This window comes from Narcine bancroftii, chromosome 2, assembly GCF_036971445.1.
Source record: "Narcine bancroftii isolate sNarBan1 chromosome 2, sNarBan1.hap1, whole genome shotgun sequence".
Taxonomy (NCBI): Eukaryota; Metazoa; Chordata; class Chondrichthyes; order Torpediniformes; family Narcinidae; genus Narcine; species Narcine bancroftii.
Genome location: NC_091470.1, coordinates 76,138,514 through 76,151,923, shown reverse-complemented (window position 1 = coordinate 76,151,923; position 13,410 = coordinate 76,138,514). Strand labels below are relative to the sequence as shown.

The following is a 13,410-nucleotide window of genomic DNA, read 5'->3' as shown; positions in this document are numbered from 1 at the left end:
TGCATGGTGGTGTGCCATGTGACAATCGCGACAAGGGGGACCCCCATGAAATGTTTCATTGACCTGGTGAGTGGAGATCATCTTCAGGAGACAATCGATGTGTTTGCAGAAAGGTGCAGCTTTCCAATATATGCTGGTGCTAAGAATGGCACGCATATTCCCATCATTGCCCCACATGACTACACAGCAGCCTACTACAATCGAAAATAATGGCACACCATTGTTCTTCAAGCTGCTGTTGACCACAACTGCTGGTAAGAATCATGCCCTAAGTTGCTATTTTTTTGTCTTTACCTATCAGTAGTGTTTTCCATATGTCAATCAGTATTGTGCTTTTGTGGTTCCAGCTTCACCCATGATGCTTGGGTTCTTGCCAACTCACCTATTTACAGAAAGGCTGAGAATACAGGTGATTATCTATTCTCGTGTGAAGTAAGTGAATATGCCCCACTCTACGGTGATGGTTGCAGCATGCACATGAAAAGGCCTCTAGTGTATAAAAAAATCTTAAGTGATTTTATATATATGCATGTGTGTGTGTGTTTTCTTAATGTATATATATATGTGTGTGTGTGTGTGTGTGTGTGTGTGTGTATACGTGTGTACAGGCATGAGGATGGGATGACTGTGGGACAAGTCCGACCCTTGCATGGTTCAATGGCCACAGGAGGAAATGGGAGCACTGGCTGGGTTGTGTTGTCAGAGATTGTATGAGAAACCTATTCTGCATTGCTCTTCCCACAGGAATCCAAGAATGTTAATGGAGTGGAAATCCCTGCGCATTTGATCGGGGATCCCCCCTGATGAAGGGGTTCCCACAACACAATGTGCTGATCAATGGAAGTGAAAATTCAACTACGAACTGAACTCTGCACAAATGATTGCAAAGAATGCTTTTGGACCTCTCAAAGGTCGCTGGAGGTGCCTGGCAAAAAACTGGATATTAGCACTGCTTTTTTGTCTGAGGTTGTTATTGCCTGTTGTATCCTGCATAATATATGTGAGATTAACAAGGAGCACTTGGAAGAGTGAGGACTGAGGAAGCAGATCTCCCTCCACCAGATAGCACAGGGTCATGAGGCTGCTATGTCCATTTTGTGAATGCATTAAGCAAACAACTTAGGCTTTTAATTGGAATTTAAATAAAAAGTTTATGCACATCTCATGTAGTAGATGAGCATAAAAATGTAAAAGTAGTTGGAAAAACAAATTTGGAGCAATGCACAAAAATTTAAAACACTTTTAACTCTTAACATTTGGAACTTTCTGCACTTATGACAAATAAAGAATTTCAAAAATAAACTTTTCATCATCTTTTGAAACTAAGATTAAGAAGGAATTTAACAAAAAAAATTACTCGTCATCGTCTTCTAATAAATGGAGGAGTGAGGATGTGTAAAGGGGGTTGCAAGAGTCATCTCCCTCAGACACCTCCCCACTCCCCAATAATGACTGGATAGAATGGTTAATGGGGTGGTTCATCAGGGTGGGTAGATGGTGGTGGCAGGAGGGCAGATAGTGGATGGAGGTGGGAGAAGGCTGGAGGGAAGAAGGCTGATGTTGGAGGTGAGTGCATGGTGGAGGGAGGAGGCTGTAGGGAAGAAGGCTCATGGTGGAGGGAGGAGGAAGAGGCTGGAGGCAAACAGGAACACCAAACATGGAGATGAGGACCCTCATCAAGGCTGTCTGGGCCTGCATCTCCTGATGGATATCCGCTATCATCCGTGCAAAACTGGCAGCATTTTGCTGGGCACTCCTGCTGGTCAACCTCCTGCTCTTGCCTCTCCACCTCATGGTGAGTTCGCATCAGCCCCTCCTCTCCAATCCAGGCTGTCATGCTTTTGGTCTTTTTGGTCGATCTCGCGGAGCAATCCTGAATCTCGATGGTGACCTCCTGCTTCCTGGTGGGCTTCCTCCTCTCAGTTCCTGGAGAACAATAGAACACAGAGGAGATCAGAAAGATGGCACTTACAAATGTTCATGCACTTAATAATCACATTAGAAAAATTAGACAGATGCGAAAGCTGTTATTATACGGCTCTAGTGCTGGGGCCAATTGAGCTCCTAGGGGTGGTTGAGGTACAAGGACAGATGAGAGACAGGCAGGGTTTTGGGGATTGATGAAGTGCTGGAGACGTTAGTCTCCTACGGTCCCAAACTGGATGCAGGTGCGGTGAGTCTACGGGAGCCCTCTCATGAGCTGAATCTTGCCAATTAGGGACATAGGGTTTGCTGACCAGCTGGTGCCCCAGATATTGCAGGTCAGGTCGTAATATGCCCAGTAGAGCCAGTCCCTCCCATTCCTACCATTGTGATCAACAACCTGAACAAACATCTTCCAAAGAGTCTTCAGTCTGTTGATCACCTGGGGCTTGTCCCTAGAAAAAATCATGTCTCTGAGCCTGGCGGCGATCCTCTCATATAACAGGCCATCTTTAATTGTGCCCATTACATTAAAGGAGGCTTCCTCCTCAGCCCTTAGTGAGAGGAGCTCACGCACCTCCCGATTCCCCCCAGTTTGAGACCATAATAATATGAAAAATTGGGATGTAATGAAACTGCTTCTACTTCCTCCGACTCTTGCAGACTGACTCACCACATGGTCTACACACATGCGTACATCATCAACACATCACTAATTGGACCCGGCATACCCCCTGTCCCTTTCACACTGGGCTAACTGGTACGCTGATTCAAAATGAATCGACGATGATACAACGACGATGATACAACCTCCCTTGGCAGTTGACCCCTGCGTGCTTTTTCATGAGTGTTCACACTAGCATGTTAACCAGTAGATTGGTGGTTAATTACTGGGTTAAAGTGCCAGTGTGAATCCAACAACCCCCCCTTCCCCTCACAACTTGTGTTTGCATTTCCTTGAAGTGGTATCAGTTCACTGATTTTGGAGATTGTGGCTGAGAGGTCAGCAGAATTGCACACCTTGTGGAGGAGCTGCGAGTCATTAGCCCCTTTTAAGCTGAAACCCTACATTATAGCTGACTCAAGTTTTTTAAAAAAGGTGAATTTACCTTTTATGGTGTTAAGCTATAATGTGGATCCCACGGTGCCTTTATGCACAGCTGAGTTGGGAGCTGGCTTCCAGAGCTGAAGGAGGTAGGGAAAGTGGTGCAGTAGTTCTGCCTATCACTGTGACGTCATACTCACCAGGAAGGGAAAGCAGCCTATACTCGAAAATAGTGACCAAAGAGCAGGTAAGAGCGCTGGTGGAGATCTGTGCAAGCAGTCGTAGGACTCGGGGTGGATCTGCACAATGTAACAGCCTCTATTAACCTCATGAGTTTTTTGAAATTCGTGTTCCTGGGTCGCAGGCTGATGGCGCCATCACGATATTATTAGCCCTCCCCTTTGGATCTGTATTCAGCGGCTTTCCTTTTATGGAGGAGGTGGAGCGACTTCACTGAGTCTACTCCACTAGGCAGGTGGAAGATGGAGTGAGTTAGACCAGTCAATCTTCCTTTGGACCTTTTATGGAGGTAAGTGAAGCGATTTAAAGACAGAGAAAATCTGTCTTTACAATTGCTTTATCCTCCCCACTGTGAAAGGGCCTATCGACAGTACCCTCTGGACTTGAGTGTCTTGACTGTGTGTCTTCACACTGTGAGAGCATCTGTCAGTTTCACGGTGCATTGGTAACAAATATCACCAAAGCAAAATCTGAGCCATAAATTACAGGATCTATTGTACTTCAGTGGAGGTTTTTAAGGAAAAACATAAGCGAAGGCCGTTAAAAATACAAAAATCTTGACTTTTGTGAAATCCATTTCTAACATCAAAAAACAAGGAGAGATTCTGGGATCTCAGTGACCAATCTATAGCAATCTCTAGTGATTGAAGCCAAATGTCGATATTGCCATTGACAACAGTTGATCTTCCAAGTACTTTGCAGTCTAGACACGACCTCAAGTGAAATAATTGCTGTTGATTTGATTGTTTGCAGGAAATCGCCACTCTACGACAACTGTTTCCTCCACGCCCCAGATGGGCAACCTCTGTGCACATGTGACAGGAAGAAGGCCCAGTGGTACATAGACAAGGGCATTGGGGGTATGTGGAACAGAAATGGAGAAAAGTGTGTCTCTTGTGAGAGAGTGAATTATGCTGTCACTTTATAGAGTAATGAGGCACAGAGGAAACATGAAAATGGTAATGAGAACTCGCGTGAAATCACTTAATCAATAGTTGCCTGCGTCATTCTGGATCCATTGTAAAACTGATTGACATATTCCTGCTGCAAATTGTTCCCTGATATTTAAATAGATGACATTTTGATTGCCTTACTGTAATATTAAATTCACATTTCACCTAATTTCATTGTATTTTATTGTCTGTGCATTTCTGAGTGAGATGCAGGCCATTGCAATGTATGGTTTACACAGGCTATTACTCTCTTCGCACCCTTGCGTTTATTTCCTCTTTTCTCTCCTGTAAAGTCTCTGTACTGCTTTCACCTTCCCACTGTCATTTGACCATTCTATTTGTTTTCATCTCATTCCACTCTTGTGCTTCCTTTGACCCATTATTTCTCTCATCAGTCCCTTTTCAACAGTCATTCCCTTATCTCTCACTTTTCTTTACCTTTTCTCTCCTTTCTTCCCTATTACCTTCTCGCCTGCGCCCGTTGCGATGTGAAAATTATCATGATGAGGGACTCTGCTAGATCTGTTGAATTCCTCCAGTGAATTGTTTTTTGCTCCAGAATCCAGTGTGCCCTCCCCCATGAAAATCGATTTATTATTTTTAGTCATGTTAGCTCATGAATTTCTTTCGAATTTTCTTCTCGTGCTTCTTTTTAAATGACAGAATCAGTTTTTGCCAATCCTCTGAGCATCCACCTGTTATTTCCTTCAGAGCTTATCAGCAAGGAACCATTTATTGTGAAGTTGAAGTTTGAACCATCGGGAAGACCAGAGTCTCAGCAAGACTACTACCTGATAACTAAGCAGAACCTGTGTGTTGTGTGTGGCAAAAAGGAATCTTATATTAGGTATGACCTTGTGAGGGGATAAATGTTGTCAAAAATATTAATCAGAAGTTGCCAGTCCAAATCCAAGGAGTTTGTCTAATTGAATGCAGTTAATTAACTACATCTGGAGCGTAAAATTGATATCAGTAATATCAGCCATAAAGCCACTGAATTGTTGTAAGAAATGGTTCAGTTATGTTTCAGTAAGAACCAGTAATCTGTTTGACTCTTCATCGCCTCTGAAGTGGTTCGTAAGTCAATCGGTTGAATCAAATTGAACAATAAATATACAACGAGAGCAAGATTGGAAAGACCACTTGATCCACGCATTAAATTCATGCACAAATAAAAGTAGACTTACTGCTTCAGCAATTGGATTTTATCCTTACCTTTTCAAAGTTTAAACGTTATTCCTGTCACCATGTGAGTTTCCTTTGGATATTGTGCTTTTCTTTCACTTTCCAAAAACAAGATGGTAGGTTAAATAACTGCTGCAAATCTCCCCTTCTGTAGGGAAGTGGCAAAAGAATCGAAAGAGATGTGAAGGGCAATGAGGGGGAGCAGGGAGATAGGAGAGGGAGGATGGAACCAATAGAATTACTTTGAAGGTACTGGCATGGGCTAGATGGGCCAAACAGCCTAATCTTTGTACTAAATGTCAGTAATTCTCACTATCATCTTGGAATATGTACACATTAGGGGATTTCCTTATCTAACCGATTGCCACCAGTCAGCCAATGTGGCCAACTCCACCACTATCCTTGGCTTTGCGTCCAGGCTTTGCGTCCACATTGGTAGGGTAAGATCACCACCATGAGACGTTGAGTGGAAAATCACCACTGTCTGAGCTGGATGACTTTGAAGGATATACCAATCACATCTGGCCTTGTAGTTGTGAAAGCTATCAATGCAAGGGAGTTCAGGAGCATGTTGCTCTCTCTAGTGACATTCACATCCCTTATGAATGTACTAAAATAATTCTTCTTGATTTATGGAGGAAATGTAATCCTTTGGACTCTGTGTCCCGGTTTTCAGGGACTTCCAAAAAGCATATATACTCCGTGTCCCAGAATTCTGGGACTGGTTTCATACCCAAACACCAGCTGGTTTGTACTGGTGTTAATACTGTAGTTTACCCATGGATCCAGTCCAGAGTACGGTATATATTATGTAAGGTTAAGAATGGCCAGAGTCCAAATAATTAACAATGGATGGCTCATTAGTGGAGGTGGGGGGGGGGGGGGGGGGGGGGAGGGTGGGGAGAGAAAGACTATGGTTCTAATGTTCCTTCATCTCCTTGTCTATCCCCATTCTTTCAAAGCAATTCACCACTCCGGATAATTGTCATTACAAATAATGTAGCTGCATCACTAGACAGTGCATGACTGCTGCTTTTTCTTTACCTTTTGCTAACATATCTAATTGGAGAGAAACAAATTTAGGCTTAAGCATAAGGACAGGGAGGAGACCCAAAGGTCTTTGAAACCCAAAAGACAGGATCTAAACAAAAATTTGCAAACAATCAGGTTAGACAGGATCTGCACAAAGAGAACCAAGTTGGCATTTCAGGTTGAAAATCCCAGGTCTGTGACTGAATAGCTCTATCCTTTGTCAAGTTCAATGAAAGATCTTCACTTAAATTGACAAAAGATACTCATTGGTGATGTATCTTTACCTTCACTGATTGACCTGCTGAGTTTCTCCAGCATTTGTGTGTATTTTTCACTTAACCACAGAATCCTGTGTTTTACCAAAGATACTTATTCTGTCATAGACTATGAACTTTTAGCCTGAAATATTAAATCTGCTTCTCCTTTCACAGATGCTGTCTGACTAGCTGAGTGTTTACAGCATTTTCTGATTTTATTTCAGTTTTTTTATTTCCAGTGGAAGACAGTAAATATGGTTCAGGGCTGGAACAATGGTTCTTGAGGGCATCAATTTGCTGATGGGCTGTATATTGTCTGTTTTCCCCACGATGGCACGTAAGGGTATAGTGAGGGTTATGGGCAAGGTGCAGGTAGGTGGGACTAGAGGAGAGTACTTAGTTCGGTACGGACTAGAAGGGCTGAAATGGCCTGTTTCCGTGCTGTAATTGTCATATGGTTATCTCAGTCTCACTGATCCACCTTCCATGATAACATTGATTTGAATGATCACTGCATGTACTGTCACTTTTTGCGGTGCCACTTTGAGCTAAATGGGATTTATTCTGCATGTTTCTGGCTGCTTAAAACTGAGTTTCTGTGACTTGTAATAACTCATTGGCAGGAGTAATATTTGTTTCATTGAATTGAATGATCAAACCTAGTTCAATAAAGATTTGAGAAAAGCATGAAGCCTGAAAACTCCAAAAATGAGATGCCATTCTGGTGAAATTCAAATGCAGGTCATTAGCTTGCAGTATTAAGCATTGTTCTATAAAATAGAGCAAAGTATTCCCATGCTTGCCGCGCAGATGAAAAGTCCTGCCATATTCAGCTGTTCATTGGACCAGCCAGCAAGGGCAAAGAAGAGACTGGAGAGATTCTGATCTGTGTACTCAGGATTTATACCATCTAAAAAGCAGATCAGGAGTGTTGTGGGATTTTCTCCAAATGTCCTAATTTCTGCCCATTTTTCCACCCACCACCTTAAGCCTCCACTAGCTTAAATATTCCTTCCCTCCCTCCATCATAAGTACATGTCATGATTGCATCATGTGTACTTTATGCAAATTGTATAACAACTCCTCAAGCCTTCTTCCAAGATTTGGCCTCTACCCATCCCAGGAGGACGACTAATATGAAAATTAAATTGAATTAAATTAAATGAAAATGGCGGTGCTGCCTGAGCTGCTGTCGCCTTCACTGGTGCAGACCCACGGGGAGCGAGGAGCGGAGATACAGCGCTCCCACAGAGTCCAGCCACCCCAGTCAACTACCATCAGCTCCACACAATCTTTGAACAGTCCATTAAAGGAGCCGACGGTAGTTTTATTTAAAATCCCATGACTGTGGGGTCTGCGCCCAAGATGGTGGCGCCGCTGATCGGCAGCAGCCACGAGGGGTTGCAGACCAGGGGAGCAGAGGACTGGTGCAGGGCACCATAAAATGGGGGACAATCCCCCGTCTGAGGAGATTACTCATTGGACAATGACCACAGCCGCAGACCAGTGAAGGGGCTCTGCGGCTGAAAGACCCCATGCATGCGGCAGGCTGCTGGCGACTTGAGGTGAGGAACCCACGAAGGTGGGGGCTGCTGAAGTCTGATGTCGGGAGACTCGTGCTGTCCTCTGGAGTGCTGGAGACTGGCTCGAAACTGGCTGAAGGAATACTAGGTATCAAAACTGAGATGCGAGGGGGTGCCAAATGCGGTGAGGGTTTCCTGACTCAGAGATTCAGATCTGGAGCTCAGGTTGCCAGTGGTTTGGACTAGACTCTGTGGTTGTGGAAGTACTAGAAGCAAATCTGCAGACACTCAGTTATTCTGGGGGACTCTCCTTTGCTTCTCTTTCTCTGACTGTAAGAGGCACATCAGGCCTGCTGATGACAAATCTGCCTTACAGCAGGCAAAAGCAATTTCATAAATGAGGCGTGTTTTATTACAATGAAAATTTCTTGAACCTTGACCTTAATAGTTTCAAAAATGAAAGGCTGGAAACTTTGGCAGTCTAAAGAGACCAGAAATCCATGCACACAGATCATTTAAATATCATGAATCAGTTTCAACAGTACAAAAAGGAAATCTAGAGGACTAGAGTACAGCCTAACTCAAGAGGCATAATTTCATCTCTTAAACCTCGGTATTTGGAAAGTACTACCACATACAAAAGGTAAAAAACAACTTCAACTTCCTTGTGCAAACAGCTGTCCATACTAGGTCAGTTGAATGTCTTAAATGTGTGCATTTTGGTAACTGAGAATATCAAGGAATGTGTAATTTTAGGTATACGGAGTTGGGTCATATTTCTCCTTAAATGGCAGAATAGATTTGAGAAATTAAATGCCTACTTTTGCTTCGATGACCAGCGACACAAGGCAGGTTGGAGGATTCAAGGATGAGGTTCTTAGGAAGTGGGACTGCCAGATGGAGGCAATGTAAGTCATTTAGCTGAGGGTTAATAGGTATATGAATTATGTGCAAATAAATAATCTTTGTTACTTGAACCAGTTATTTCAGCCATGATTGATGAGGAGTTGGTCATCTGCTGCAACTTGTGGTCTCACTTTATGTGCACTAAAGAAATGGTTTGCCTTCCTTTAGGAAGAATATCGTGCCTCATGAATACCGCAAGCACTTTCCAATTCAGATGAAAGACCACAATTCTCATGACGTCCTCCTCTTATGCACTGCCTGTCATGCTGCCTCAAACTGTTATGATAACATCCTCAAGCAGCAACTGGCCAAGGAGTTCAGTGCACCAATTGGTTGTGAGGAGAGTGTCCGAATATGGGAAGATCCAGTCCGCAGGCAGGTGCGATCTGGGGCCCGAGCCTTGCTGCATGCCGACAGCCTTCCTGACACCCGGAGGGAAGAACTGCAGGACATCTTAAGGGCCTTCTTTAATGTGGAGACATTGACTGAGGAGTTGGTTGAAGAAGGAACAGAACTAGAAACCAGGTATAGTAATTCTTGATTGTAATGCAGCTACAAAGTTATCCTTCAATTTGATGAAAACTTACTTCTCAGGACCATCATAATCAAAGCTGCCACATAAAGGATTAGGATCGGTTTTTGTTGACTTGGTTTTAGTAATTTTCAAGAGAATTAAAGAAGGGGATGAGCTGGAGAATTTCAGTGTTGGGCCCATCTACATGAAAAAAAACAGCAAATTGTGGATTGTCAAGATGTAATAATTGGAGGAAAGCAGAATTCCCAGAGATTTTTCTGGGCTGGAGAAGATTGTAGAGAAAGGCACAGTGAGGCCATGAAGGGGTTTGAAGGCAAGGGAGAAAATATTAAAATTAAAGCATTGCTAGTTACTGTAAATGAGGGTAGTGGTGCAGAAAATTCTGATTAAAATCTCCAGTGTTCACAGAATGTTGTCTGGTGGGACACTTCATGATCCTCGCACCGCACGTAAGGAGCCAAGACATTTATGCTTGTATTATGATGAGGTGTTGCTAAATCCACATCAGTGCTCCACGTGCCTTCATTTTCCTGTGAGGTCACTGGCATACTCATGAGAAAAATTGGTGGTATATATCTTTTTGAATTGGAGGAACAAATATTAAATTTAAGAAATGGAAGAACATTTGTTATCATGCATCCAAGGCAACCTCAGGACTTTCCAGACAATTTTTAATTAATTGAAATTTCATAGTTTGCAGCACAAAATTGGCTTATTCAGTCCAATAGATGTGCAGCGGTGTGTGTACTACAAGTGTGTCTTCTCCACTCTACCTTATCTATTCATGTTAGCATTATCTTACTTTTTTCCTACCGTGTCTTTATCCATCATCCACATGTCTGCATCTTAAAAGATGGGTGGGAAAAACTGTACAGATCTCTTAATTCTTCATGGTGCCTCTTTGTCCTGCCCCCAGGATATTCAACGAGAACCACGTTCCCCATGGTCTGAAGGTGACACAGGCTTGTGCAGTAGGTGGGCTCCGGGCCCTGATGTCTTTGGAGAAACGGTGGCGACAGCACTTCCTGGACTACATGCAGCCCCAGCACCTTCCTCCCTTATGGTCTGTGGATCACAATCACAGCAAACTCCTCCGCAAGTATGGAGAGGACTTAAAGGTCGAGCTGACATGAAACGAATTGTATGCGACTCGGTCTCCATTTTGGTCTCTTTTGCATTAGCTTCTCAAGACTATGAACAGTGTTTGCTGACAATGCATGAGAAGGCATGTATCAGTCAGCTTGTAATATACTGGGAAGATGCACTTTTTAATGTGTAAAGGACAAAGACTGGTACTAAAACATTGAAACACCACAAAGCAATGGGTTTCAGAGATGCGCTATTTAGATATACCATACAAATCCATTTCATATATCACTTTAAATTAAGATTTTTAACAAACACTAATAAGAATTTTTCTTTCTGAACAAAATATTTGGGGATGTCAAGAACAGAGAGTCTTCTGTGTGGAAGATGTATCTATTGGCAACTACTGGTGAATGAGACTTCTGTTGTTAATGTGCCTTGTGAATTCTGTGTAGCTACTTTTGAGCAGTTGCCGGCAAAAACAGCACGGCAGCGCTCATTAGAATGTTGATGGGCATCTCAGATTTTACAGTCAGTTTGTATCTCCAGCTATTTGATGCTTGTCATCAGTGCCAAAATGTGTGGTTAAAACTATTTTGGTCAAGTGTTGGAAACTGAAAATTTCACCGTAATAATGACCTTTCCAGTTTATGTAGATTTGAGCTTCTGCTCAAAAAGGTATCTTCATGAAAGATGCCTTGTCAGTGGTTCACGTGTCCAAACCAGTACACCTCCGGTTAGTACTGACTACGTCTGGTCCTTTCCTTCTTCCTATGTTGCACATTCACGACTCGCTGTAAAGCAGCATGTTTGAGCCCTCAATAAATAAATGCAGCTGGTGTACAAAACCAAAAAATGTCATGCTTGGATGTTGTCAGTCATCAGTAGATTCTTCTTGTGAGCAGATGGTTGCATGAAACACCCATTCAGAACCACTTTTCATAACCTTGATTTCCTTATTTCATGTCAGATTGCCCATCGATTAAAAACAATAATGTGTACCGTTTTAGTAACTTGTTTAATATCCTCACGTGCCAACGCACATTAACATCAAGCCACAAGAGATATTCAGATTGATGACAGTGGTCTGAAGGAGATCTTGTAGGCTTTTTTAATGAAAGGAGACTTGGGATTAAAGTTTCAGACCTCTGTGCTTAGAAATGTGAGAATATGGGCAAATAATGGAAGCTGGGAATCCACTTGGATTGGTGGAATTTACAAAGTTAGGGAGGAGCAAGACTCCAGAGAGAGTTGGGAAAAGCCACCCCACTTTTCACCTATTGGAAACAGTTGAGCAAATTGCATAATCTAAGATGAAACGTCTCCTTCTTCATTAAACTAGGAATTATTCTGTCAGCTTGCCTTTGGTCATCATGGTTAGTTCCTATTACCAGTACTAAACAGAATGTAAGATGACACTCAGTATGGAGGTAAAAGAATGCCTGACTGTCAAGAGAACTGGTTTTGAATGACATGCCCTTTGGCTCAAAAAGAAAACCTAGAAATCTTACGGAAAATAATATTTATTATGGCATGGTTGGCATAGCGGTTCGCGCCAGAGATTGGGACTGGAGTTCGAATCCTGTGCTTTCTTTAAGGAGTTTGTACATTCTCCCCATGTCTGTGTGGGTTTTCCCCAGGGGCTCCAGTTTCCTCCCACCATTCAAAACATACCGGACTGGAGGTGTAGGTTAATTGGATGTAAATTGGGCAGCATGAAATGGCCTGTTACTGTGCTGTATGTCTACATATAAATTTTTTTTACTGTAATTTAAATTTATAACTTAACCAATGCCTGCTACTCTGATTATCAATCTGCTAAATACGTTAAATTACTTTTTTTGTAAATATATGCTTTCTTGAGATAAAATTAACTTGCAAGTACATTCAGCGTACATGTGCAGGTACCTATCCCATGGGTAACCAGCCCTGTCAGGTAATTCTAGTAACAGGTGTACTTATTCACAAGGACATGCACATTTGTAGAATACAGTCAAGCTGCGTTTTAATGGAAAAGGATATAAAAAGTGTTTTTAAGCTTCAGATTTTTGAAGTTTTGATTCAATCACTGTTGTTTTACTACAAAATGAACCTGCCATTTGATACGAGCCCCTGACGATAATGTTGGCCATTTGTTTCAGTTTTGAGAAGCCAGAATGTCAGTTCTTTCATTGCAGTGCATTGTTTTAATTTTCAATTAGAAGGCTGTACACAAAACAGATTTTCTCCATGACAAACCTAATTTGTTCTTTACACTTTCATAGGCATCATAATTCTAACTTTAAATTGTGATAGAACATCTGTTTTGTTAAAAATAAAACTGAGGGTGAATTAAACTTTTGCCATTTCCAAGCTTATTACACCTGTAAGATTATGGTATGGTTATTTAATGGAATAAAGATCAATGGTGGTGGAATTAATGTTTTATTTAGTCTACGTTATGTTCATGTCATTGATGGTCAAAAAAAGAGCGGTTTGAACAAATCCCTCTTCCTAGTTTGTTTGGCTTCTAACCTTGTATATTACGACATATCAAGTGCTGAGCATTAGTGTTTCTGCCTTCAGAGTCTTTCAGGCCATATGTTACAGGACCCCATAACTTTGAATTAAAATATTTTCTGCTAATTTGCTTCTAATCCTAGCAGCTATAAATCTATGCCTTGTAATTTATGGTCTCTTCGCCTCAGAAGAAGCTCCTTCATGTCTAGCAATTTATTTTTATAGC

The 13,410-nt window shown here is 42.1% G+C and overlaps 1 protein-coding gene across 8 annotated transcripts in view; it reads left to right on the top strand.

Annotated features, from left to right (window-relative positions):
- Nucleotides 1-13,105, top strand: part of exd2 (exonuclease 3'-5' domain containing 2) — a 49,266-nt gene extending 36,161 nt beyond the window's left edge. For 7 of the 8 annotated variants that reach the window (XM_069917148.1, XM_069917146.1, XM_069917147.1 and 4 more), the window contains 4 exons: nucleotides 3,962-4,068; nucleotides 4,873-5,008; nucleotides 9,233-9,589; nucleotides 10,516-13,105. In XM_069917148.1, coding sequence (XP_069773249.1) covers nucleotides 3,962-4,068; nucleotides 4,873-5,008; nucleotides 9,233-9,589; nucleotides 10,516-10,732 — 817 coding nt within the window. In that variant the 3' untranslated portion in view covers nucleotides 10,733-13,105. The remainder of the gene's footprint in view (nucleotides 1-3,961; nucleotides 4,069-4,872; nucleotides 5,009-9,232; nucleotides 9,590-10,515) is intronic. The other variant, XM_069917149.1, reaches the window with a different exon arrangement.
- The last annotated feature ends 305 nt before the right edge of the window (nucleotides 13,106-13,410 follow it).